Genomic DNA, 26,626 nt, shown 5'->3' on the forward strand with positions numbered 1-26,626 from the left:
ATTATAGGCGAGAGGACAGGTCCTCTTTAAAACAGTGATAATGGCGCAATCAAAGTAGCGTATAACTTACAATTTGATTAAAACTTTAAAAGCAGTTTTTTCTTGGCAGCTGGCAGAGTGCCAAAAATGGTGTTTATTTGAGCCTTTTTTTATTTAAGCTCAGCTAGTAGTGCTTAACAGTTTCTCTTTATCCTTCACACAAGCCAAGAACCGTATGGGGCAGGTGTGACTCATGCCAGCAACCTTACTCAATTTTTGTATATTTCATACAGAAGCGAATACTGCATTCATTCTGACAGGATTAAGGGTTAGGATAGATAATGGTACTAATAAGAACTCATTTTCTTTGCTCATTTAAGAGTCAACATTCTATTAATTACAGGATTTCTTACTATGGTTCCCTTATACACAGGCTTTATATAGAGAAGAAATCATTAATTGTCAAAATGTAACAGATCAGTTGACTCCCTAAACACCTGATTAATCTTTAAAATGGTTTACAACGGTCCATTTACATATAACAATTTATTAAACCACTAACAAACAGGGTTTGAAAAATCACTACAAGTATTCCTGGTTCCAACCCCCCACCCCCCTATCGACTTCTATGGGCAGAAGCCTTAACCTGATCGCTCAGTAAGCTGATAATCCATCTTCATCTCATTCTCACTGAATACAGATTTTACCAGTGTATTGAGAGTGACTGATCAATACAGGAGGTGGGGGGTGGGGGTCTGATGGGTGGAAAAAGAGGTTTCATTTTAAGATTTATTACAAAATGTCTTATCTTTGCTTGTACTATTGATTTATGGGGAAAAATAGAGACGACGGTTACACTTTAAGGACGAGGTTTACATAATATATAGCAGGAAATTGCAAGGTGGAGTAACATTTTAAAACGAATCTGCCTGTAAGGCATTGCTCCAATTATTTCTGGTCAACTATCTGCAGAATTGGCTAAAATAAATAGACAAAATTTAGACTTTCACATGATTAAAAGCACATCAAATGCAATCATTAATGTCTATAGATGCAAAACTCACATAGAATTTTAGAAGGGCTCCATCTGAGTTACAACACCATGATCTCCTGCCCAAATACTCATGGGCTGTGTTCAGGAGCATAAGAGATGATGGAAGCAGTGGAGTGCCGGAATCCTCTACAAGAAAAAGTAAAATTATTTAGGCTGGTAGTAAATCCTTATGTTATTCCAGTTTGGGCAAATTGCTTCAGGTTCTGAGTTGTTCATAACTGTGACAAAACAATGAATTGACCGGACTATCAAATTCAAATAAGACAATTTAACCCACCACTAGCAGCCCATGAGTAGCCATGGATAAGAGATAAATACTCATTACTCTGGAACATCATTGTGAGATGTACAACAGCTCAATCAGGGGCATAGCTATAGGGGGTACACAGGTAGAAATCACACCAGGCCCTGGTGCCGGAGGGAGCCCAGTGACCCCTCCGCCACATAAGACGACATCAGTATTATACATTTCCACATTGTAGCTGGGCGGGCTGTTAGAGATTTTGCAAGTTACATCTGAAAGTGTTTGGTATCTACCAAAATGAATTTGCTGCCCATAGAAACTAGATTTGAGCTTTCATTTTATAAACTGCACTGGAAAACCGAAAGCTCGTCTCTGACTGGATGCTATGTACCATTATATTACTTTTCATTTTCTCAATAACATTAAAAGGAGTTATCCGGGAAGTGGCATTTTTCTTTTTTTTTTTTTTATTAGAGTCTGGAAATGAAATAAATCGAAAAAGCAATACCTACCTATCCTTGCCCTGGCGATCCACTGCTAATGCTCGTGTGCACTTCTGTTGGTAGTTTACACGCACGGAACCGCTGCAGCCAATCAGAGGGCTCAGTGAAGCTTTGGGGTGACGAATGATATTTCTGGCATAATGCCAGAAATACAACATATGGCCGCTGAGCCCTCTGATTCTAAAAAGGTTTAAAATTCAGTAAACCATGTGTTACTTACCACTGATCTATATGGCAAGACATATAAAGTCTAGGAATCATGGAAGGAAAGCAGAAAGGCTTCCTCATCATTTGTATGCACCGAAAATACTACTTTATTATGTGAAGATTTCTTGTCCAGAATAGAGTATTTTTCACCTATCCACTGGAAAGGTGAAAAAATGCTAGACCAGTTGGGGTCCCACTGCTGGGGCTCCCACCGATCGTCAGAACAGGGGACCCCAGTCCCCCCCAGTCACAAGATGGCGGCCAGGAGGAGTTTGAATGAAGCGGAGGCCGGGCATGCGAAGAGCCGCTCCATTCTAAGGCCCCATGCACACGATCGTGCCCGTAATCGCGGTCCGTGATTACGGGCATGGCTAGCCGCTGACAGCTGCCCGCATTTAAAGTATGGGAGCACAGTCTGTATAAAGCAAAAAATAGGACATGTCCTATCTTTTGCGGAGCCTTTCTCGGCACGGACACCTTCGCGTAAATATACGGGAAGGTGTCTTTGGGCAATAGAAGTGAATAGGTCAGTAATTACGGATCGTAATTACGGACGAAATCTACGGTCATGTGAATGGGGCCTTAGTCTATGGGGCTGAAGGAAACAACCTGACCTTTGCTCCATTCAAACTTCTCTTAGCCACCCTCTTGCAGCTGCTGGACCGGGTTACCCCGGTCTGGCGATCAGTGGTGGCCCCTGTGGTCGGACCCCCACTGATCTAGCATTTTTCACCTAGTGGATAGGTGAAAATGCTGGAGGATGGAATACCCCTTTAACTGCTTCCAGAATAATTAGTAAAATGGAAATACTAACAACCCTATCGGGGTCAATTTGTCTAGTCACGGTCCATATTGTGCATCGCACATTAAATCTAAACTGTAACTCCGATGAACTACAATATTAAAAAGAACATATATTTAGAGCCCCCTGGTCTATAGAGAGAACCTAGACAAACAAGTTCATTTGTGAATTATTCATAATTTGACTTTACATTTCACATTTACTAGAAACCTGTAACCATACCCCATTATTATTATTTAATGACTTATTATAGCGCCAAAATACTCTGCAACGCAGTACAGTTTGTCATCACTCACACCGATCCCGCTCCTCATTGGGGCTCACAATCGAAATGTCAAATTAACCTATCAGAATGTTTTTGAAGTGTGGGAGGAAACTGGAGCACCCGGAAGAATACCACGCAAATACAGTGAGAACACAAACTCCATGCAGAGAATATATGCACCCCGTGTTCTCTAAGCAGCACAATGGGGTACATTTATACTATATTTGTGTATAGAACAATCTCTCCATGCTACATATTACATCTACATTTGTGTCAGCTCAGTTCATGTAATTAGTAAACAAAACACCAGCTTGCTACATAGCTTTCCCTTGTTAGCACCCTGTGTGTAAAGTAATAGAAGATGATTGTCCGATTTAAGCATTACCTTCCTTAAAGTCTGTGCGTTGGCGCATGGAGTGTAAGGTCTCTTCCTCATGCTTGATAACACGATGCAAAATAATCCATGGCAATACAGAGGACAATGAAAGCTCCTTGGTTTCTTTGGTTTCTTCTTGGATCGCCATGTTGCAATCTATCAGCTGAAAAATGCAATAAAATTGCTCATTTCAATAACCGTCAAGAAAAAAACCCCCAAAAAAACCAACTGAAAATGACACTATGTAGTGTAAACGTCACCTCCTCACCATGGGTGAATAAAACACTTCACTCTTGCGTGTATTTTGTAAAAGTCCGGGTTTGGAGATCAATCTGGTGAGTGGAGTACCCCATTATTGGATCTGGAATCCAATGCACAGTGCCACCCCATTGAATGTTTTGGAGATATATATATATATAATCTATCATGTGGCCTGTACTTGCTCCATGATCTACAATTTTTACTCTCATACCGTAGGCTCAATTTGCAATCCGGGCTACTTATAGTATATTAGTAAATTCCTTTCTAAGCAATTTAAAGTCAGAATGCAGCTAAACTTCAAAACCATTGATGTGCATGGACATTTGCTGGCTAGATCCGGCACATCCTTTTCTTATGCATTGTCATTTTAGTGTTTGCATAGTTGCATGTTACCTGTATGAGGTTATTGCTGAGACGTACGAGTCGCGGTGTGACTGTGGACTCCTGCAAAATGCAACGGTCTGATGACAGAGAAAGGTCTATCCCAGTAAGTAACTGTGTTGCTGTGGCGACCCACTCCTCCTTGGATACACCGGACACGGAGTTCATCATTTGCTGGATTGTTTCATTCAGAGCAACCTCCGAACACTGGAAGCACTGTTTGAAATCGGACAGCTTCAACAGGGAGTCCTGCACAGGAATAATAGGACATATTCAATTTGACAGATTGTAATTTACATAATCAAGTTGGGGATTTTAATATGAGAACAAAAACATTTATTTCTCCACAGTCTCTAATAAGTTCATTACAAAAATCCCAGCTTTTGGTACAAAGCCCACTGAGGCCTATTGGAATTTAGCAAAATTCTGATTTAGTCAAATCTAGGGATAGATAGGAAATGGTAAAGTGCAGGACTGCAGTTTAGGAAGGGTGCCACCGGAGGCAAACTTTTCCCAACATATGATGTCCCCCTTAATAGCTGTGAATACTTTACATATACCTGCCTATGCCCTGCTGTTCCTCACCTGCATAAGGAGTAACTGAGCAGGTCTCTCTGGAGAAGTCATCAAATCAAGATGCTTATTTCTGTTGTACCCACTCACACACAATGTAGGGCACACAAGACGAACCACTGATGCATAGTCCCCCATGTCATGCAATCTCTGGATCTCCTCCAGTGACTGGCATCTCTCCAGGGACTTCAAACTGTTTTCAATCTAGAAGAGAATCAAGACGACATATCATGACTCATCCAAAATATTAACTCCTACGGGTCAGTTCAGACAGCAGATTTTGATTGGCGGACCCCGCCGTAAAAATCGCTGCGGAATTATTCCTGCCGTCGGCAGGAAGATTCCTCCTCTCATTGACTGCAATGGGAGGTTCGGGCGGAATCCACCTGAAGATTGGGCAGGACTACTCCTATTGAAATAAACGGGAGGCAGAATTTTGCAGCGAAATCTGATGCAAAAATTCCACCGCGTGATCAGGGCCTAACAAGATAGATATTTTCCAAAAAGAACAATATATCAATTTTAGACAGCTTTTGTATTTACCCGCACTTGAAAAATAAATTCTCCAGTGAACAGCCAAATACCTTCAATGACTCAAGGAGATATACCAGAAGTGAAATTAAAAAATTCCCTAGTAAGTCTTATTCAAGATGTTCTCTCATGCCGACTTATGACCTTCCTCTGAGAAGAAGAAACCCCTGTACTCGTGCTTCTTGCTCATCATTCTTATATCTTTGGAAAAACACAAAAGATCTTTTTAAAAAAAAAATTTGCAGGAGATCTAGAAAAACTGGTGCATGGCAACCAATCAAGTTGCTGCTTTCATTTTCCAAAGGGCCTCTGAAAAATGAGATTGTTGCCATGGGCAACTACTCCACTTTTTCTTTGCACCAGCTTTGCTATATGTCCTCCATTGTGTACATTGTATGGTGATCTAGGGAACACATACATATCGCCTATATCTAGAGGAATAAAAGTTTTACCATCATCATAGACGGGGATTCTTTACTGTAAGAGCGGTGAGACTGTGGGATGTTGTGATTGTTGATTTATTGAACAAGTTCAAGAAGGGCCTGAATGATATATTACAAGTAATGGGTAGTAGATTCTGGAAATGGGACGTTGATCCAAGGACAATCTAAATGCTATATTTGGAGTTAGGAAGAATTTTTTGCCTTCCTCTGGATCAACATGGTAGTTTTATAGGATGGACCTGTGTCTTTTTTTTTTTTAACCTTATAAAGAAAAGCTGACTTTGTTGCAAACACTATTTGGAGAACGCTGAAAGAAGAATCTGTGTTAACTCAATGACTCAAAAAAATCACCTCCTCTACAGATACTGTGGAATCCAGCTGCAGATTGGGTAGTTTGAGAACTATGACATCACTTTCTTTCCCTTTGTATGCTTTAGCCTCTGAGCTTTGTAGCAAGTCAGTGCACATATCAAAGTTTTCTAAAGCCTGCTCCATGTCCCCCTAAATTACAAACAATAAAAGGGAAATCATTATGTTGTAAAGAGCAGCATTTTTATTTGATAAGCACATTAATAAAACAAATCAACGGTTATATTACATACTGCAGAATTCAGTGTAAAACTCCTTTCACAACAAGTGTAATCAGTACATCAGAAGGATCAGGTTTTTTTTTTAGTTTTTTTTTTAATGCAACAAAATTTATTCAGACATATACTATGACATAATGCCCTTTCACATGGGCCAATGATTGGGTAAACAAGCGTTCATATAAACGCTCCTTCCCGATCATTGATCAGGGCAATGATCAGCTAAGGAACGAGCAAATGCTCCATCGGCTGATCACAGCGTTTATGCAGCACAAAACATTATCTTTCTCGGCAGCACATCTCCCTGTGTAATCATGGGATGTGCTGCCAACATGATAGAAATGCATGGGGACAAGCGATCGTAATAACAATCGCTCATCCCTATACATAGCTCCTTGTGAAAGGAGCAAACGAGTGCCAATCAACGAGCTGTCTCCTTAATGGGCGCTCGTTTTTATGGCTCATGGTATAAAAGAACCCATACTTCTCTTTCTTTGAGACAATTATATGCCAAAAGACTGTGTTATTGGCATACATTTGACGGGTGAATATCTGGATAGCTTTTTTGCAGTGTAGAATTATCAAGGCTGGTACACTACTCAACACATCAAAACAATGTCTACACTAGAGATTAAGGTTTGGTTTTTAATACAGTTGCAGACATATGAAACTGTAAGGGCTTGTCCACACACACAACGGAAATGCTGCAGAAAATTTCTGCAGCAATTCCGTTGAAAATTAAAGGCTTTCCGCTGCGGCAAAAATGTACCAAATGGTGCGTAAATTGCTGTGTTTTTCTCAATGCTAGGAGATGGAGACACCTCCTATGATAAACGTAAAAATTCTGCACCCTTTCCGTAGCAGGAATGGATATGCTGCGGTACGAAAAATACGCACCACAGGTCAGTTTCGGCTGGGAAATTTTACGCAGCATGTGGATGACATTTGTTAAATCACATCCACTATGCTGCTACTGTATTCTGCTGTGTTTTTTCCGGCCAGAAAAAACGCAGCAATTACAGAGCATGTGGACGAGCCCTAAGGCCTCGTTCACATCTGCGTTGGGGTCCCGTTCTGACATTCCGTCTGAGCTTTTCGTCAGAAAGGGACCCTGAACAGACACAAACGGAAACCAGAGGTTTCCGTTTCCATCACCATTGATTTCAATGCTGACTGAGCCGGTGCCCATTGTTTCCGTTTGTCTCTGTTGTGCACCAGACCCATAGTTTTGGCGGAAGTAATAGCGTAGTCAACTACTCTATTGCTTCTGGCAAAACGACAGGTCCGGTGCACAACAGAGACAAACGGAAACAATGGGCACCGGCTCAGTCAGCATTGAAATCAATGGTGATGGAAACGGAAACCTCTGGTTTCCGTTTGTGTCTGTTCAGGGTCCCGTTCTGACGGAAAGCTCCGACGGAACGTCAGAACGGGACCCCAACGCAGATGTGAACGAGACCTAAGCCATACCAATTGCATAAATTGTTTTGCATACTGTTGCACAAACTTTTTTTGCTGGAACTGTATGCCCAAAATGTGGTGTGAAACTAGCAGAAAAACAACAAACAAATAGCAATAATTCATTAAATACTATTGATCACACCAAGGGCGTTCACACAGTTTTTTTGACACGTTTTTTCCCACAGAAACCACGGCAAAAAGCGGCCGAAATTGCCTCTGTCAAAAATGCAGCAAAAAACACCTGTGGTGCAAAACTACTTTAAAAAAACGGAGCAGATTTTTGTAGGCATTTCTGCCCAATGGTGTATTTTATACTTTGTGTTTCATTACAGTTTGTTTATTATCATTATCTCCTATGTAACTTGTCAATGCATTACAGGGTATATTTGCAACAATGGAGTGTATATATATATATATATATATATATATATATATATATATATATATATATATATATATATATATATATATATATATAGAGGGCCCGCATAGAAAAAAAAAAAGTCACCGTCACTTCTGGTTCACACCTTTATACAAACCCCCTCCTACACAGGAAGAGAGATGGGCAGGATAAACATTTAGATGGCTGTTCCCCATTGCTTGCTAGCGTTGCAATACTGCGTTGAAGGGAAGCGTCTCTAAGATTCTCATCTTCCATGGGAAACCTGCCTGATTTTGGGTCCTCTTCTCCAAGGGCCTCATATAAGCTAAATGGGCAGCTCCCCTATGGTACAAACACTGGTGATTCGCATGTTACTAAACATAGAATGACCGGCAGACATGGCAGCCCTCATGTAGGAAAATGTAAGCATCAATCGGACTAATTTCATGGACCAATTTTGTATTATTTTCCATGCAGTTCAAAAAGCAAAACAAAAAAACAACTTTTCCCAACACATGTGAATACATTTTACCAGTCAACTAACCTGCAAAGCCAAGAACCTTGCTTTCAACCAGTATACTCTCACTACATAATTTAGCCACGCATCTGGAAACAGATCACGTTGAGAAGCTGCAAATCCCATCATCATTTGATCTTCCAAAAAGTGGGTGCCAGGAAAGTCGGATTCTAAGCTCACACCAGGCATTCCACCAGGACACTTCCGTGGAGACACTACGGATACAAGGTAAAAACTCAATAATACAAATAAGATTTTAGACATACAATCAATAAAAGAAGAGAAAAATTAAAAAAATTAAAAAAAAAAGGAGTTTTCCAACACTACCTGTTCCAGTCTTCATCTTGGCCAAAAGCCATTGATCTAGCTGCAGCTCCATGCCAGTCAGACTCATAACCATCATGTCCTGATCAGAGGAAAAGACAAGCACTGATGGATATGGTCACGAAGAGAAAACAGCCTCTGAATCCAAGCGTTTTTTGAAGCAATTTACAAGCGTATTTTGAGGCGTATTTTCCAAGCGTTTTTTTGTAGTGTCAATGAAAAATCAGCTTATAAAACGCTTTAACAAGTGACATGTCAATTCTTTTTTACAAGGCGTATTTTTACGAACAACAGAGTGTATTTCTTATTGAAATCAATGGGAAAACTGTTTGCAGGCTTATTTCAAGTGTATTTTGGACCATAATTTGAGCATTTTACCCTCCAAAATGCACCTGAAAATAATCCATAAGCATTCAAAGAAACCAGCTGGCATAAAAACAACTTGGATGGTTATGCCTTATTCTAGGTTTTTGTCTAGTCTTGCTATGACTAAGGCCTCATGCACACGACTGTAGCCATGTGCACAGCCGTGATTTTCGGGTCGGCCGGCAGCGGACTGTCAGCCGCCCGCAAATCACAGGCCATGCACATGGCCGAGGCCATTATTTTCAATGAGCCCGGACCGCAGAAGACGGCCGTAATAAGACATGCGCGTTCTTTCTGCGGTACATGGCCCCATAAGACTGAATGGGGCCGCAATTCTCCCGTGGATTACTAGAACGCGATGTGCAGCCACATACACAGACATTAACGTTAATCAAGTGTCCTGATAATGAATACCTCCAGCCTGGACGTCATGTGTATTCAGAATCCTGACACTTCTGAATCTTTTCTGTGAGATTCCAGCAAGCCACGCGTAATCTCGCGAGATTACGATGTAAACGAGATTACGCGTGGCTTGCTGGAAATCTCACAGAAAATATTCAGAAGTGTCAGGATTCTGAATACACATGATGTCCAGGCTGGAGGTCATGTATATTCATTATCAGGACACTTGATTAACGTTAATGTCTGTTTATGTGGCTGCACATCGTGTTCTAGTAAGAACGCGATGCTGCTGTGTAAATGAATGGAGAGGAGTGCATGACGCTGATTGGTCACTGATTAGTCAGCGTCATGCACTCCTCTGTACAACGCCCACTTGGTCGAAAAGTAAAAACACGCCCAGTTGGGCATTAAGAAACTCATTAGCATAAAGCTAAAAATCGCTAATAAAAGTGGTTTAAAATTGATCGTTTTTCTAAATAAAAAGCATTACTGTCACCTACATTATAGCGCCGATCTCCTTATGTAGGAGATAGGGCACCTATAATGTGGTGACAGAGTCTTTTTAAAGGAGAAAAATACCAGGTCAAAATTGACATGGAACAAATAACAGATCGAAAACAAAGCTCACTGGGTACAAAACTTACCCGAATGTGTTGGTTCTTACAGTCTCTAAGCAGAGGGTTGGGAAGACCACTGCTGTGTTTTCTCCAACTAGTATATATATTAAGCACGACTTCTGCCAGAGCAGGGGGCCACTTCACCAAAAACTTCTGAGCAATCACTTTTAGATACCTCATCATAAGCTCCAAAATGCCCCCATTTTCTAGATTATCCAAAATGAATTGGTGCACATCTTGCTTCTCTATAAATAATGATATAGAATATGGGGTTAACAGCACTGTTTCTATCATTGCAGATGACACCAAGCTATGTAGTAATGTTCAGTCTATAGAAGATGTTTATAGATAACAAACCAACTTGCACATTTAGGCACATTAGCCATCCACTTGGAAAATAAGGTTCAGTGTAGATAAATGTAAAATTATGCCCCTGGGTACTAATAACCTGCATGCATCAGATGTCCTCGGGGGGAGTGAAAGTCCCTTGTTGAGGAGGATATGGGTTTACTTATAGATCATAGACTAAATAACAGCATGCAATGTCAATCAGCTGCTTCGAAGGCCAGCAGGATATTGTCGTGTATTAAAAGAGGCATGGACTCACGGGACAGGGATGTAATATTACTACTTTACAAAGCATTAGTGTGGCCTCATCTAGAATATGCAGTTCAGTTCTGGGCTCCAGTTCATAGAAAGGATGCCCTGGAGTTAGAAAAAATACAAAGAAGAGCAACGAAGCTAATAAGGGGCATGGAGAATCTAAGTTATGAGGAAATATTAAAAGAACTACACCTATTTAGCATTGAAAAGAGACGACTAAGAGGGGACAGGATTAACTTGTATAATATGAGTAGCCCATACACAAAACATAGGGAAAAGCTGTTCCTTGTACAATCCCCCTCGAAAGACAAGGGGGCACTCCCTCCGCCTGGAGGAAAAAAAAGGTTCAAATCGTCAAAGGCGAAAAGCCTTCTTTACTGTGAGAACTGGGAATCTGTGGAACAGCCTAACGTAGGAGCTGGTCACAGCAGGAACATTACGCGGCTACTGAATACCAGCTGGGGGGTGCACGTAGGAGAGATGATGGCTACTGAACACCAGCTTGTGTGGGGGGATGCACATATGAGAGAGTTGCCAACTTTTGCTTACTTTTTATTTTACAGAGCGGTTACTAAACGCCGTCCTTGTGGCGCTGATCACCAGGACAGACCGGTGCTTCATTTTTCACTTGGGGACATTGAACACCAGGACAGAGAGCAGTGCTGCATGGTGTGCTTGCCAAGTGTTCAGCAGCAACAAACACAATGAAGCACAGCTCTCTCACCTGATTATCAGAGGTATACTGGACATGGGGACAGAAGAAGCCACAGTACATAGAATACAAAGTTTCAAACCTGTAAAAAAGCAAGGCCATGAAACCAAACGGCAGCCAAGAATAGAGGCTGAAACCTAACCACAGTATCGTTTATGCCACCTCAATTACAAACAAGGGGGCCGAAAACATTTTGTGCTTCTTTAAGGAAAAGTATCGCACAATGAAGATACAATTAAAGATACTTTTCATGAATTAACAGGTAAGCTACTTATAGTGCAGATTTCGCACTGAAAATCTGCAGCAATTTACAGTACAATTAGGACCACATTTCTCCTCAGGCAGCAGCCTAAACTGTCTCTGAGGAGGCGTCGGCGAGACCAATCAGCTCAGGCTGATACTCCACTGTGCCTGGCCTGCTGACATCAGCGCCTTCCAACTCACCCAACAGCTGCCGCCGGTCTCCACTGCAACTTAATTATATCTGCGTCTAAAGAACTGAATAGTCTAACTTTCAGTTCCTTGCCCTGCTATTGGGCGCTCTTTCTGGGATGCAGGTGGCACGTGATGTCATCGCACGGCCTGCGTTGTTCCTTTGGAGAAGGCCTCGCTAGAATAGGCCAGGCCTGCATTGTTAGATGACAATGTGGAAACAGTAACATGTGAGTGTAGGTTTATTTGTTTTAGGGGGCACTGTGTGAGTGGCACTATCTACAGGAAGCAGTGTGTGTGACTATTTACAGGGGCACTGTATGCGATACTATATTTTCAGGTGGCATGGAGAGAGACTAATAATAGAGGGCACTGTGTGTGGCAATTAATTTTTCATTGGGCACAGTCTGTGGCACTATTTTCAGGGGGCACAGCATGTGACAATATTTTTATTGGGCACGGTGTGTGGTGATTTATTTTCATGGGGCAGTGTGTGATTGTATTCCAGATGTGTCGGTGGTGGTATATTCAGAGGCACAGTGTAGGGTGCTATTATATTCAGGGGTGCAGTGTGACTGACTCTGCAGAGATGGGTCGTGGCTGGGAAAAGATGTCATGATGGTCCAGACCAGATAGGAAGGAAAGAAGAAGACTACAATCGGAGAACAGGTCATCTGTGAGTCACTGAACGTAAATGTTTATTCTCCCTCTGACTGATCAGTACTGCAGTCACTGTATGATCTGAAGCAAAATGATAAAATGGCACCCCCTCCCCAAAACCTTGATTGACATCCCCCTGGCCGTCCAACGTCACCACCGGCCTCCTACAACTTTCCCGGATGTGCCGTTACCTTGTACTCCCAGTCATGTACTCTGCCCACTTCACTGGCATATTGCGCATGCCTGGGGAACGCAAGGCAATGACGTATCCGTGAGAGTTGGAGGGGGCTGGTAGTGACTGGAACGGCCAGGGGTATGTCAATCATGGTCTGGGCAGCAGAAAAGCTAGAATCAGCTCGGAGTACAATACATGTGGATCAGCGCTGTCTTGAGGGGATGCTGCAGATTATCTAATCCATAGCTTGTCAATTCTGTCACAAATTTGAGCCTTTATAAAACGTTGATTTCTTTGCGGATTCATTGCAGACTTACTGTGAAATCCAAAACAGAAATAGTCTGCAGTATGTGGACAGACTAATTAGTTCTCCGTTCCAGCATTTATCTAAAATTGCAACTTTATTAGGTAACAATGCAGTATCAAGCTCCGTACTAACCGAATTCCATGAAAGTAGAGGAATCAAAAGACAAGGCTTTTTCTCCAGCTGGGAAATGTTCTTGTTTTAAATCGGATTGCATCTCATAGTTGCCAAAGGAATCGTCCTCTTCCTCTGAATCTGGTTTACGGAGCCTGAGGAGAATACAAGCAACAACTATGTGCATTCCAATGGGAACATCAAAACTATAGGGCAAGTTTTTTTAAATAACAATTCTATAAGATTACAAGGACTATAAAATTTGGTACATCAGCAGCAAATTTATAGAGAAGAGCAACTTTGAACAATTCATTTTCCGTTTCCATCACCATTGATTTCAAGTAGACTATGCTACTGATTCCGTCAAAACGATGGAACCCTTGAACAACAGAGACAAACGGAAACCATTGGTACCGGATCCGTCACCATTGAAATCAATGGTGATGGAAACGGAAACCTTTGGTTTCCGTTTGTGTCAGTCAGGGTCCTGTTCCGACGGAAAGCTCAGACGAAACGGGACCCTGGCGCAGATGTGAACGAAGCTGAAGATGTACCTTCCATTGGTCTGGTCCTGTACAGCAATCGCTCCCCCACAGTAAACCAATTTAGGTGGAACATAGGAAGGCAGCTTAGTGCTATCTTTATTTTTTAAGGAGTTAAAAAAAAGGAATATTTTAACATATTATATCCACAAGAGAGTCAGTGAAATACAAGAGCAACTTTGACATTAATAAACTGTGAAGAAGTTTAGCTACCTAGTGCATAGGATATCTGAATGGCCACAAGAATATCAACAAGTGTTGATATTCTCGTGGCAATCTGTAGTGTAAGCCACACTAATGTAATAAAGTATGGAAAAGGCTCCACTTTTTAGGGTAAAAGAGATAGAGAGAAAATAAAACCACAAAATCATCTAAAAAGGTGCCCATAGATGTAACAATAATTGTTAACGATATGTTTGGAAAATATTATCATTAATGATTCTATGTATGTTATTTAAACGATTGGTTGTCAGTGATGGGAACGTGCTTTCGAATTCTACAAGTCCTTGCTGATGAAACACTATGACTGCAGCATTAAAAAAAGGGGTTGTCCTACAATAAAATAATAAATTTCTAGGTTAGACTACGCAAAACACAACATTTCAAATTGTAATTTTTAAAAAATATTTCTTTGTCTAGATATTGTTTTTATATACTTGTTATGACTCCCCCTAGTCATCTTTTGATTCCCTTTTCAATATGTCCACCATATATGTTCATTGCCGGTGAGAAGGAACCAGCTTCATGGGTGCCGACTCTTAAAGACCCTTTTACACGGGCCAATGATTGGGCAAACGAGTGTTCATATGAACGTTCATTCCCGACCATTGCCCTGTGTAAACAGAGCAACGATAAGCCAATGAACAAGCAAACGGTAGATCATTGGCTGATCATATAGTTTATGCAGCAACAAATATCATTGTTGTCGACAGCACATCTCCCTGTGTAAACAGGGAGATGTGCTGCCGACATGATGTAAATGTATGGGGACAAACAATTGTAGTAATGATTGCTCGTCCCCATACATAACCAATAAGTGCACCTTGTGAAAGGAGCAAACGAGCACTGATCAACGAGACTCGTTGATCGGCGCTCCTGTTTACAGCCCATATCGGGCCGTGTAATAGGATCTTTACTGGCTGACCTGCACTATAGCATAGATCACTAAGGGTTGGGCTTGTGTGTCCATCGATACTTGAGGAGGAAGCTCTTAAAGGGAATCAAAAGAACAGAAGAAGGCGCCATAACAAGTATGTTATAGCAGTCTATAGACACAGGGGAATTTTGTTTCCAATTGAGAAATGGTTGTTTTGAATGATCTAACAAAAATATTTTTTTCTTTTAAAATTTAAGTTTTTATTGTTAGTTATTTAGAAAATCATACAAAAACATTAAGGAATGCAAAGAAGAAAGATTCAATAAACCATAGCCCATGCAGGAACTAAAGATGCACGGTGAACACATGTTTAAAGGGGTTGTCCACCTTCTGACAACTGATGACCTATCCACCGGATAGGTCATCAGTATGGCATCGGTGCGGGTCCAACATCCTACCGGATAGGTCATCAGTTGCCAGAAGCTGGAGAACCCCTTTAAGTAAAACCACTGTTTAGAAACATATTACATGGAACAAAAAAGGGTCATGTCTACCTACAGTGGAAATGTACATTGACAGGGATTAACGTACTGAAAGAAACGTTATATTGATTCGTGGAACAATCCCTTGTCTAACCTACAAGAAAATGCATATGCACCAATGCAAAAAAAATTAGATTTTTGTTACTCATCATAAAGTAGTTTTCTCATCACATTCATTGGGGTGGGACACAGATGACCTGGGGTATAGCTGCTGCCACTAGGAGGCGGACACTAAGTGAAAGCTCCTCCTACCAGCTATATCCCTTCAGCAGCTGCGGCGCTAAGGCAGTTTTTGTCCCAAGCAGGAGTAGCAGAAAGTGAAACTGATACAAACCTAGATGAGAACCAACAAAATGCATGAAAACCCAAGGAAAAACCCATAATACCCAAAACAATTGGGTGGGTGCTCTGTCCCCCAATAAATTTGATGAGAAAGAGATTTTTAGGAGAGTAACAAAAATTTAAATGTACTCGTCCGTGTTATTGGGGGACTCGGATGACCTTGGGAAGTTCAAAAGCAGCACCTAAGGATGGGATACATAAAGAATGAGTTTGGTCAGTGCATCACCATTTGCAGAACCCCATTGCTGAGAGGGGCGTCAGAAGATGCAAAGGTATGCACAACCTAAAATTTAGAAAATGTGTGTAGAGGACCACGTAGCAGCCTTGCACACCTGCTGAGCAGAATCCCTATTTTGAACTGTACTCGAAGCGCCCATCGCTCGAGTGGGCCGTTAACCGTACAAGTGGGTCACTTCCCTTTGAACGGAACGCCTCGCCAATGGTTGACCTAATACAGTAGTGGATGGTGGACTTGATTGCCGCCAGACACCGCCTGGAACCACAGAGAGATGCTGAACTGCAGAACATAGAAGTTTGAGTGAGATATGTTTCAAAAGCACAAACCACATCTAACTTGTGGGTGGACCTTTCCAGAAGATGGGAAGGAGAGGGACAAAAAGAGGGCTGTACGTTATCCTCATTTATATGAAATGCCGAATCAACCTTGTGTGGAAGCCCCATCCCCTGAAAGATGCAGCCTAGCAGTGCCTGGAGCCGGGTGCTCGATATATCTATGTCAGAAGCAAGCAACGACGCGGGAAGGAAGAGCGTCACAGCGGGTACAATGCAGAGATGTACTGGTGTCCGGGAGACCAAGGGGAGGGTCCATATATGGTCAGAGCGATGGAAACATGGTGTGGACAGAGTGGAATTTACATCGGGGGTGGATACTAGGATGGAGGATGTGGTGGTGAAGCCTCCTGTTGCAAGTGGGACATGCTAAATGCCCATGGAGCTGTGAGTAAGAGGATAGTAGTTGGGGAGAGGAGGAAGCCTGGAACAAGGGAGCATGATTAACATACTCACCTAATATAATCCCCTCCTGCAGGACTGATCTTCCTCTGGCCCCTCCAGCAAGGTCTCTCCTTCGGCATTCTTCCCCTTGGTGAGGGAGGAGATGCCGGGAGGTAGGGAGCTAGAGGGCGAACCTATGGCTGGCGGGTCACAGTGGACTTGGTGTTCTGCTGAGCCTCCTTTTTTTCTTGGAGGTAGGGCAGACAACAGTGAGGTTAGGCCTCACTGTTCTCTCTCCTTGGATAGCGTAACAGGTACATCAGTCAACCCTGTATTACAGCCTAAAAGGTAGATAGAAATAATACAAAAGATGTACCTGCATTTATACCTCCCTCCAACAAAAACCAAGCTAATAAATGGCTTAGCTCAGTGGCTACAGGAGAAATATAGCTGATAGAAGGATCTAATACTTTTTTCACTTGGTGTCCGCAACCTACTGGCAGCAGATATACCAAAAAGTTAAAATGACATGGACGAGATAAATTATTGTTGCAGATATCTTGCAATGTGTCCCATTTAAAAATATAGAGATTAACGGTAAAAAAATATTGGAAGGTGAGATCGGAGGCAAATTGGCCAGTGTACAGCCATCTATACAAATGATCTCTCCAAACCAGGGGTGCACAATCTGCAGCCCTCGATCCAGTTTTTTGTGGCCCCCTACTATTGGGACACAGAAAAGCTTCAAATACAGGCTGGCATGGCTGTCAAAAGATTCAGGCAAAACGGCGAGTTAGTTATGCCTCATGCAAGACTAAGGTAGCAGTGCAAGACTGGTATTTTCTCTTTGGTATTCTTTGAATCACTGTGTCATGCACCCACAGGCCTTGCATTAGGAATAATACAATGCATCAGTTTTCAGAGTTCTAATTTAAAGGAGTATTCCCATCTAAGGCCCCATGCACACGGCCGTGCCCGTAATCACTGCCCGCGGATGCGGGCCCGCCGGCTGCTGACGGACGCCTGCATTTTCGGGCCGTACTCTCATACAAAGTATAGGAACACGGCCCGTAAAACACAAAAAAACGGACATGCTCCATAATTCCTGGCACAGTTCTACGGCACGGACACCCATCCGTAGCGATACGGAAAGGTGTCCGCGGCCAATAGAACTGAATGGGCCTGTAATTGCGGTCCGTAATTACGGGCAATTTTACGGTCGTGTGAATGGGGCCTAAGACATTTATAGCATATCCACAGGATCTTCCCTGGAGTGCTAAACAGGGGAGCAAGGAACATCCATCCTTCAAACAGGTGGGAGTGGCACCCCAACTACCAAACATTTATGGCATATGCTTCTTGTTAGTAGAGGAAGGATTAGTATCTAAAACTTAGCTTTTAATAAAACCCATATAAAATGGGATATCAATATAGTATTGTTTATACTGTTGTATTATTGGACATACACATCAATATATATTCAGTGCTGAATACAGGGTTATAGTTCCTTGAATATACAGCAGGGAAGGCTTGGATCATATGAGCTTGCACAATGGCATTCTGTCTGTTTCTTAAGCCTCACTGTTGATAACATACCGGACACCCGTTCTGAAAAGAACGACCCTGTTGTCTCTGGAACCTATCCCTAATATTGTGATTGTTTCCCTAACTGAAGCTCCAGCTCCTACGCGTTTCCCCAGTTACATACTGGTTCGTCAGGGAGGTATTGAGCATAGCAGTGTAGCAGATCATATGGCATGTAATTGGGAAAACGCGTAGGAGCTGGAGATTCAGTTAGGGAAACAATCACAATATTAGGGATAGGTTCCAGAGACAACAGGGTCGTTCTTTTCAGAACGGGTGTCCGGTGTGTTATCAACAGTGAGGCTTAAGAAACAGACAGAATGCCATTGTGCAAGCTCATATGATCCAAGCCTTCCCTGCTGTATATTCAAGGAACTATAACTCTGTATTCAGCACTGTGAATATATATTGAGGTGTATGTCCAATAATACAACAATATAAACAATACTTATTAAAAGCTAAATTTTAGGTACTAATCCTAATCCTTCCTCTACTAACAAGTTTCAAATTTGGAAGGTCTAACAGGAACCAGCCCGTCGGTCATTAACTGGGAACTATCAATTTATGGCATATGCTGCCGATATGACAGACGTTTCTCAGATGGGAATATCCCTTTGAGTTTTATTGTGGCCCTTGTGAGTGATAATATCTGACAATGTGGCCCACGGACCAGAAAAGGTTGTGCACCCCTGGTCTAAACAGCGCATGCATTTACCATGGCACAGTCTTTTCTTTTTACCTGGATGGTAAGTACTTTATCAGTAATTCTTGAAAATCAATTCTTTCCTCCTTCTTGCATTTAGTGTTGCGCACACGAGCAGAGCGTCTTTTGGCAGTCTCCCCTGCGTCCTCTGAGATTCTTTTCCTTTTCACTCCTTTTTTGGACTGATCTATAGCAAATTCAAAATCAAACACTGTATTGAACTATTATAGGGGTCATGTCATCCAAATAGCTTATACCATTAAAAACAAGAACACAGTGTAAATAAAATTGTTTACACAGCTTTTTTTTCCCACTTGGCCCTCACCATCCAGAACATGGTGATACCCGGCCAACATGGTGATCACTTGTCCTAATCGTAGCCAAGTTTTCAAAATTACCTCAATTTATGTTAAAATTTGCCTCCTGAACCAAAATGATGAATTGTTAAACCAGAGACTAGTGCAACCACAGAAAGGAATGTGCAGCATCTGATAACTATTGTCAAAACTGCACCTCCCCAGCAGCAGGGGGCGCCTCACAGTTTGAGAAGAGTTGCTATATCTTCAATGTAAACACAAGGGCCTTTATATAAATAAGCTAGAGAAGCCAATGAGTGGACTAGTTGTCCATAGCAAACAATCAGACCATTTCCAACCTGCCCTGAAAAGATGAAAGCTGTAAACGGTCTGGATGTTACGGATAACGGTTTGTCTTGTCTGAACTAGTTTTTCCCTTACGTCCTACCAGCACCACAACAAAGTATTTCAGCCCCATGGTAAATAAATTGAATTTTTAATAAAATAATTAAATAGCCCCCCCCACACAAACCCTATAAAGGCTAAGCCCCCCACCTCTTGTTTTTTCTTGTCCTGTGGGACTTAGGACAAATGTTTTTATGCATATGAGTTTTGTGCACTTTATTTAGTGCATAAAGATCCCGCCATTGAAAATGTCAACCAGGTCATTTTCCTTACAGTCTCCTATACTGACCCATCCTTGGATGAGGAGCTTACACTTCATTCCCCTAATCTCTCCAGATGTCTAAAGATCTATCTAGACAGGTCTTGTGAAGTTTTCTTAGCTTTTAAAGGGTAACTAAACTTTCTAAAAACTTCTGACATGTCGAAGTGAGATGTCAGAAGTTTTGATCGGTGAGGGTCTGAGCACCGATACCCCCACCAATCGCTAAAACGTGTTGCGCAGCTTAGTTTCTGAACGGCTTCTCTCAGAAAGCCGAGAAGTTAGTGTACGGGCTCAATAGAAGGTCTATGAACCCGTACATTGGCTTTTCTCGGAAAGGCGTGCAGTCAATCAGAAAAGAAGTGGCTCAGCGCTCACCCGAGCGCTTCTACCGCTTTGTTTTGGAGAACGGTGGAGGTCTCAGTGCTCGGACCCTCACTGACCAAAACTTCTGACATGTCACTATTACATGTCAGAAGTTTTTCGAAAGTTTAGTTACCCTTTAAATAGGGGGGGTTGTTTAATTCATAAATTAGCTCATTTTATTAGAAATTCACTATTATGCTGCTGTTAGTACGAAGGAAAATCAGACTAAGGTTAGAAATGAACGCTTATACATGAGAACCATAGAAAACTATCCTGTTTTAAGCTATAGAAAACTTCAACTTTGTTCCCTCCTTAAAATGTAGCATGACTCTTACCTTGGGCAGCTGAACAATCATTATTGATTTGCGAGGACACCACTGGATTAGTGGTACAAATTGTTAGAGTGGGCTCTGTTACTAACACAGTGGGTGTAGATGGAGTGGGGGTGCTGGGTGGGTCTATGACTTTTTCTGTAAGGGAGGAAGTTTGGGGAACAGGATCCAGTTGTGTTATATCTTTGTAGTCTGTGAGGTCAACCCTTTTCCCCAAACTAGGACGAGGGGGTTCACATGTTGTAAGGTGGCGATACATGGCCAGCAGACTCTCCCCAAGACACTTCCACCTGTAAATACAGAGCAGATACTATTAGACGATAATATTTGCTGTTGTTCCTGCCTCAACAGCTATCAAATAGAACTTACGTGAAAAATGGGAGACGCTGAATCAGCCTCAAATCAGGATCCTCCTGCTTTACAGTCAGAGCTTGTCTCTTCCTGCGTAATTCTAACGCCTCATCTATAATTGTGTTGGACTCCTCCTTACTAACATCCACATCATGAATGGACAAGTCACTGAAACGTTAACAAAATACATACAATCCACATATGAATACATTATTACAAAACACATTTTATTCCAAGGGTGCTACATGCTTTAAGTATTAGCTTATTTTTTGTGCTTTTAATTCATGTTTATACGTTGTACTGCGCTTTATACTACTGACATTAGAGTCTCTGGCCTCGCTCACATCTATGTTGGAGACTCCATTAAGGGCCTCCGTCGCAGATCCGACCTGTGATGTAGCAGAGCAACGAAAATACCAAACGCAGATGTGAATGAGGCATTAATCTATTCCCCTACCACCTTCCTTCTCTTATATAAATAAAACTGTAGATATAAGGCCCCATGCCCACTTCAGTCTTTTCCTTCAGGGTGCTAGCCGTTTTTCTGATGGCTAGCACTCTGACCCATTTATTTCAATGGGGCCATGCACACTTCAGTTTTTTTGACGGTCCCGTTGCTCCGTTCCGATCAAAAGTAGAGCACGTCCTACTTTGGTCCGAGATTCCGTGACCGTGAGGCCCATGCAAGTCAATGGGGCCGTCAAAAAAACTGAAGGCACACGGAAGGCATCCGAGTGCCGTCCGTGAGTGACGGAGCCGTTGCCTAGCAACGGCCGGGCGGGCAGAAAAACATTACAGATATTACACTAATCGGCAGCCACTTGTCTCTATCAATCACTAATAGAGAGAAGAGGCTGCTGATTAAAAATAAAATAAAAAGCAGTTCATACGTATCCCGGTCGTTGTCTTGGTGACGAGTCCCTCTTCTTCCTCCAGTCCGACCTTCCTGTATGACGCGGCAGCCTGTGATTGGCTGCAGAGGCCGCTGCAGCCTGTGATTGGCTGCAGAGGCGGTCACGTGGGATGAAGCGTCATCCCTGGAGGCCGGACAGGAGGAAAGTAAGTATGAACTTATTTTTTTATTTCATTCAAATTGTATTTTCCGAGCGCCGAGCATGGTACTGTCCAGGGTGCTGAAAGAGCATGGTTCTGCAGCGCTAGTCACTGTCCAGGGTGCTGAAAGAGTTACCGCCGATCAGTGCAGCCCATTAACTCTTTTAGCACCCTGTACAGTGACTAGCGCTGAACAACCATGCTCTTTCAGCACCCTGGACAGTATCATGCTCGGAAACACGAAGTGCACACGGCCGCTAAAACGGGTACACGGATCCGTCAAAAACGGCTGTGAAAACGGTGGTGGGACTGTGCATGAGGCCTAAGGGCTAAGGTAAATCTATTATAGGCCTCATGCACAAAGGCATAAAATATCCAAGTTGTACTTGGACAAAATACAGCACCCATATAAGGTTATGGGCCCATACTGTACCTCTGTATGCCTTCCATTTCATACAGAGGCATACCAAGGTTCTCTTTCCATATAACAGCACAATATGGACTCCGCGTAATGCCATTCAGGCTTTATGTACACAGCTCTGCCATATGCATGAGGCCTTAGAGTTAAAGGGAAGGTGTCATGAATTATTTTATTTTTTTATTATTATATTTCTTTTAATAAAATATAAACAAAAAATGTATTTATTAGTGTTATGACTTGTGACTAAACTTTTTACTGTGTTCTTACTTTTCTATGGGGGCTGCCATTTTTTTTTTCATCTCTGTATGTGTCGATTAACGACACATACAGAGATGCTATACGGCACATACAACCCCATAGAGAATGCGAACGGGAGCCGTTCCAGTCACAGAAGCGTACACCGTCTGTGTGGGAACGGCGCATGCGCCACTCCCACACAGACCAAAACGAAGCTCGTTCCGGCGTCATTTTCATGTGGACCGGAAGCCGCTGCCGGACAGTAAGTTGACGACTTCCGGCTGCGGCTTCGAAGTGAAGGTGCAAGGAGCGTAGACCAGCGGAGGAGGCAGGAGCAGGTAATTTATGTTCGTGTATGTGGTGTGTATTATGTTCGTGTGATACGGTCTGCTGAGCCCTGTATCTAATCCTCCTACACTGTTCAGAAAATGGCGGCACACAGTGTAGAAGGTTTGAAGACATTCAAACCCTTCCTTCTCCTGGCACTAGCCAGAATAAGGGAGGGGGGATTGTGTGAGGACACTAGAGGAGAGAGTGTCCACCCCAAATTTGCAGCATAAATCAATGAGGTTGCTTTACCACAGTAACCATGCTGCAATTTTGGGAACTGCTCCCTCTAGTGACTAGCACATGGAAATGTTATAAATTAGAATCTAATTTATAATATTTCCTGACTTGTGAAAAAATTTAAAAATTAAAACAATGTGTAATCACTTAAATAATAATTGTTTAACTGAAAAAAAAAATTCTAGCGACACATTCCCTTTAAGGATTAATCAGTTACAACTGTTATCGATGTTGCGAAGCGCAACTAATTTGCCTCCTGACCAAAGAAGAGATGATATACGGTATATCAATTTATACCATGCTGGGTCAAGATACATCTATTGGTCATAGAACTAGACAACAGGAGTAGCTTTTCTACTCAGTATACTGATGCCATACGCTACATCAGTGATTCCCAACCTGGGGGCCGCGAGACCGGTCCAGGGGTGCGACTCCTCTCATCCACTGCAACAAATAAAAAAATATATAAATTTCTTTTGCTACAAGCTCTGCCCTCAACGCTTACTTCAACTATGCTTGTAGAAGACGTGACGCACGCACGCACGTCTGCTACAAGTACCGCCCACCACTTCCCACTAGAAGAGCCTGACGGAGAGAGAGGAGCCATTAACTATAGTTCTATAGTTTGTTAGCAATTGTGTGAGAACTGGAGCCAGGGAAATGCTGGAAGTTGTAGTTCTCTCCACTTATACCTCCTCCATGTACTGTCCTCTGATATCCCATAACAGCCTGGACATGCTGGGAGTTGTAGATCTCTCCTCATACCTCCTCCTTGTAATGTCCTCTGATATCACATAACAGCCTGAACATGCTGGGAGTTGTACTCTTATACCTCCTTATTTATTCCCTCCCCAGGAGTAAGCACACTTTGTCTGTGATGGTCACTTTACTAGAGGGGCTGATGGTCATTTTACTGTGAGTGGGGGGCTGATGGTCCCTTTAGTGTGAGTGGGGGGCTGATGGTCCCTTTAGTGTGAGTGGGGGGCTGATGGTCCCTTTAGTGTGAGTGGGGGGCTGATGGTCCCTTTAGTGTGAGTGGGGGAGCTGATGGTCCCTTTAGTGTGAGTGGGGGGCTGATGGTCCCTTTAGTGTGAGTGGGGGGCTGATGGTCCCTTTAGTGTGAGTGGGGGGCTGATGGTCCCTTTAGTGTGAGTGGGGGGCTGATGGTCATTTTACTGTGAGTGGCGGGATGATGGTCTTTGAGTGGTTTCCGCCTCTGCCCTCACATTGAAATTAATAGGAGGCAGAAAAAAAATACGTGGGAGTGCTTTTTTGTCTGCGGTTTTTGCATTTGCTTCAACGGCTTAAAAAAAATGTAGGCAAAAAAAAGAGCGTCAAACAACTCTTTCAATTCACAACACAGTGGGAACATACCCTAAGACCCCATGCACACGAACGTGCTTTTGCAGCCATGCCCAGGCTCATAGAAAATAATGGACGCGGTCATGTGCACGGCCTACGATTTGCGGGTGGCTCATGGGTGACACTCCGCTGCCGGCCGACCCGAAAATCACGGCCGTGCACATGGCTATGGTCGTGTGCACGAGGCCTAAGAGTGTAGTGCTTGTTTTTAGCCATTTTTTGTCGTTTTGTAAACCAATTTTGGTAGGGGTGCCCTGAGGAAAAAAAGGGGTGCCTCGAGCCTGAAAATGTTGGGTAACACTGGGCTACATGCACACAACTGTTGTTTTTGTCAGTGCGCTATACATTTTCTTAACGGACAGCATACTGGCCCATTTATTTCTATGGCCCCATGAACACAACCGTGTTTTTCAGATTTGCGTGGGGGGCCACAAAATTCAGAGCAGGTCCTATTCCTGTCCATGTTTGCGACTCGGTCTCGCCCATTCAAGTCTTTGGCGGCGTGTAAACCACAGACATGGATGCCATTCGTATTTCGTGGATCCGTTGTTTATGGGCCGCAAAATACAAAAAGGTGGTGCGAATGTAGCCATGCAAAGATGTTACATTTACCCAGATACTCACCACTTCAAGAACATGCGGAAAGAATCCTTTCTTAGACATGGCTGCTCTTCAAAGATCTTCTCTTTCAGTACTAGGCCTTTGCTATAGCGACAGTCTTTCTCTAAAGCCTTGCAGATGAAGTACAAGCAGGCTGTAAACAAAGACACCAGGTAAGATTACAACATGGTCACGATGAGTCTTCCAGAACAGGAGGTGTTCTTCACTCTGCCTCATAGAGTAGGATCTCAAACGGTGCGGACCCACTCCATGGCATACATATGCCCTAAGATGCCCTGATGGAACAACCACTTTGATCCATTCACTGAAGGAACTATTCTTCATGTTATCACCCCTCTTACTGATGAGAGGATATATACTCTCCGATTGTCAAATATATTTTTTCCTACTAAAGTGGTAAAAAGATGATCATAACTAAAGAGCGCACAAGTATCTGCGAACCAGATGAGGGTAAACATTCGAAATGGCCTGATTAGGTGCAGAGGGTAATACTTTTTGTAACTACTTACTGCTATAATCACTGATAGTGTATAGGACAGTGACCAGGTTATCCAAACAAGGCCAATGATCAGGATTACACTGAAGTCCCTCTTCAAATGCATGCCGTGCTAGTGGAATGCGCACTAAGCGAAGAGCCAACCGACCAATTTTATACCATAAATTGACATCCGTGGAGTCTAACATGACGGCCTGTGATTGAAGAAATACAAAGTTAGTAATCGTGAAAAAATAACAAAAGAAAACATTCATTATCATTTTGATGTGAGCGGATTTAACACAGTAAAATTGGGCACTATTCATCTTTTGCTGTACTGCACATTGAACATTAAATAACACATGTTAAAGTGGTCTCAGCGAATAAATACCTAGAGGGAAAGCGAGAAAATACCACGGCGCCACATGGTGCAGATCACAAGTGAAAATGAGGAAACAAACAATGGTGAAAGTGTTGCTCACCTTTAAGAGTTGTGCAAGTAATAGGCACAACTGTACTGTAAGCAGGTAGTAATGTAAATGGGTGATGTAGCTGCACCTGGGTCCAAACCGGTGGTCCACAGACAACCGCACAAAGAGACATTTGAGGAGAAAAATTGAGGACCAGCGTACAGCGCTGCTAACCTCAAATTGGAGTCCAGACAGAAAGTTGATAAATGGGATTCATTGGGTTTAAAAATAATAAGTAGGCAATTAGATAGGCTACGCGTTTCAACGCTGGACTAGCGTCTTCATTAGGCCAAGTAAAATACATTGTGAGAAGGCAATTGAAATAGTGAGGGAAGATAAGAAAAAAACGGGGGAAAAAAACACCAAAAAAGGC

At 42.6% G+C, this 26,626-nt stretch overlaps 1 protein-coding gene across 6 annotated transcripts in view; it reads right to left on the minus strand.

Moving 5' to 3' along the window:
- CABIN1 (calcineurin binding protein 1) overlaps positions 1-26,626 on the minus strand; it is a 127,893-nt gene that overhangs the window by 85,241 nt on the left and 16,026 nt on the right. For all 6 annotated transcript variants that reach the window (XM_075832073.1, XM_075832067.1, XM_075832077.1 and 3 more), the window contains exons 6-19: positions 25,818-25,998; positions 25,312-25,441; positions 21,066-21,215; positions 20,700-20,986; positions 19,075-19,225; positions 13,297-13,430; positions 10,303-10,520; positions 8,894-8,972; positions 8,594-8,781; positions 5,971-6,120; positions 4,658-4,849; positions 4,085-4,321; positions 3,440-3,593; positions 1,044-1,159 (exon numbers count right to left, since the gene is read on the minus strand). In XM_075832073.1, coding sequence (XP_075688188.1) covers positions 1,044-1,159; positions 3,440-3,593; positions 4,085-4,321; positions 4,658-4,849; positions 5,971-6,120; positions 8,594-8,781; positions 8,894-8,972; positions 10,303-10,520; positions 13,297-13,430; positions 19,075-19,225; positions 20,700-20,986; positions 21,066-21,215; positions 25,312-25,441; positions 25,818-25,998 — 2,367 coding nt within the window. The remainder of the gene's footprint in view (positions 1-1,043; positions 1,160-3,439; positions 3,594-4,084; positions 4,322-4,657; positions 4,850-5,970; positions 6,121-8,593; positions 8,782-8,893; positions 8,973-10,302; positions 10,521-13,296; positions 13,431-19,074; positions 19,226-20,699; positions 20,987-21,065; positions 21,216-25,311; positions 25,442-25,817; positions 25,999-26,626) is intronic.

The sequence above is a fragment of the Rhinoderma darwinii genome, chromosome 1 (assembly GCF_050947455.1).
Source record: "Rhinoderma darwinii isolate aRhiDar2 chromosome 1, aRhiDar2.hap1, whole genome shotgun sequence".
In the NCBI taxonomy this organism is placed as follows: Eukaryota; Metazoa; Chordata; class Amphibia; order Anura; family Rhinodermatidae; genus Rhinoderma; species Rhinoderma darwinii.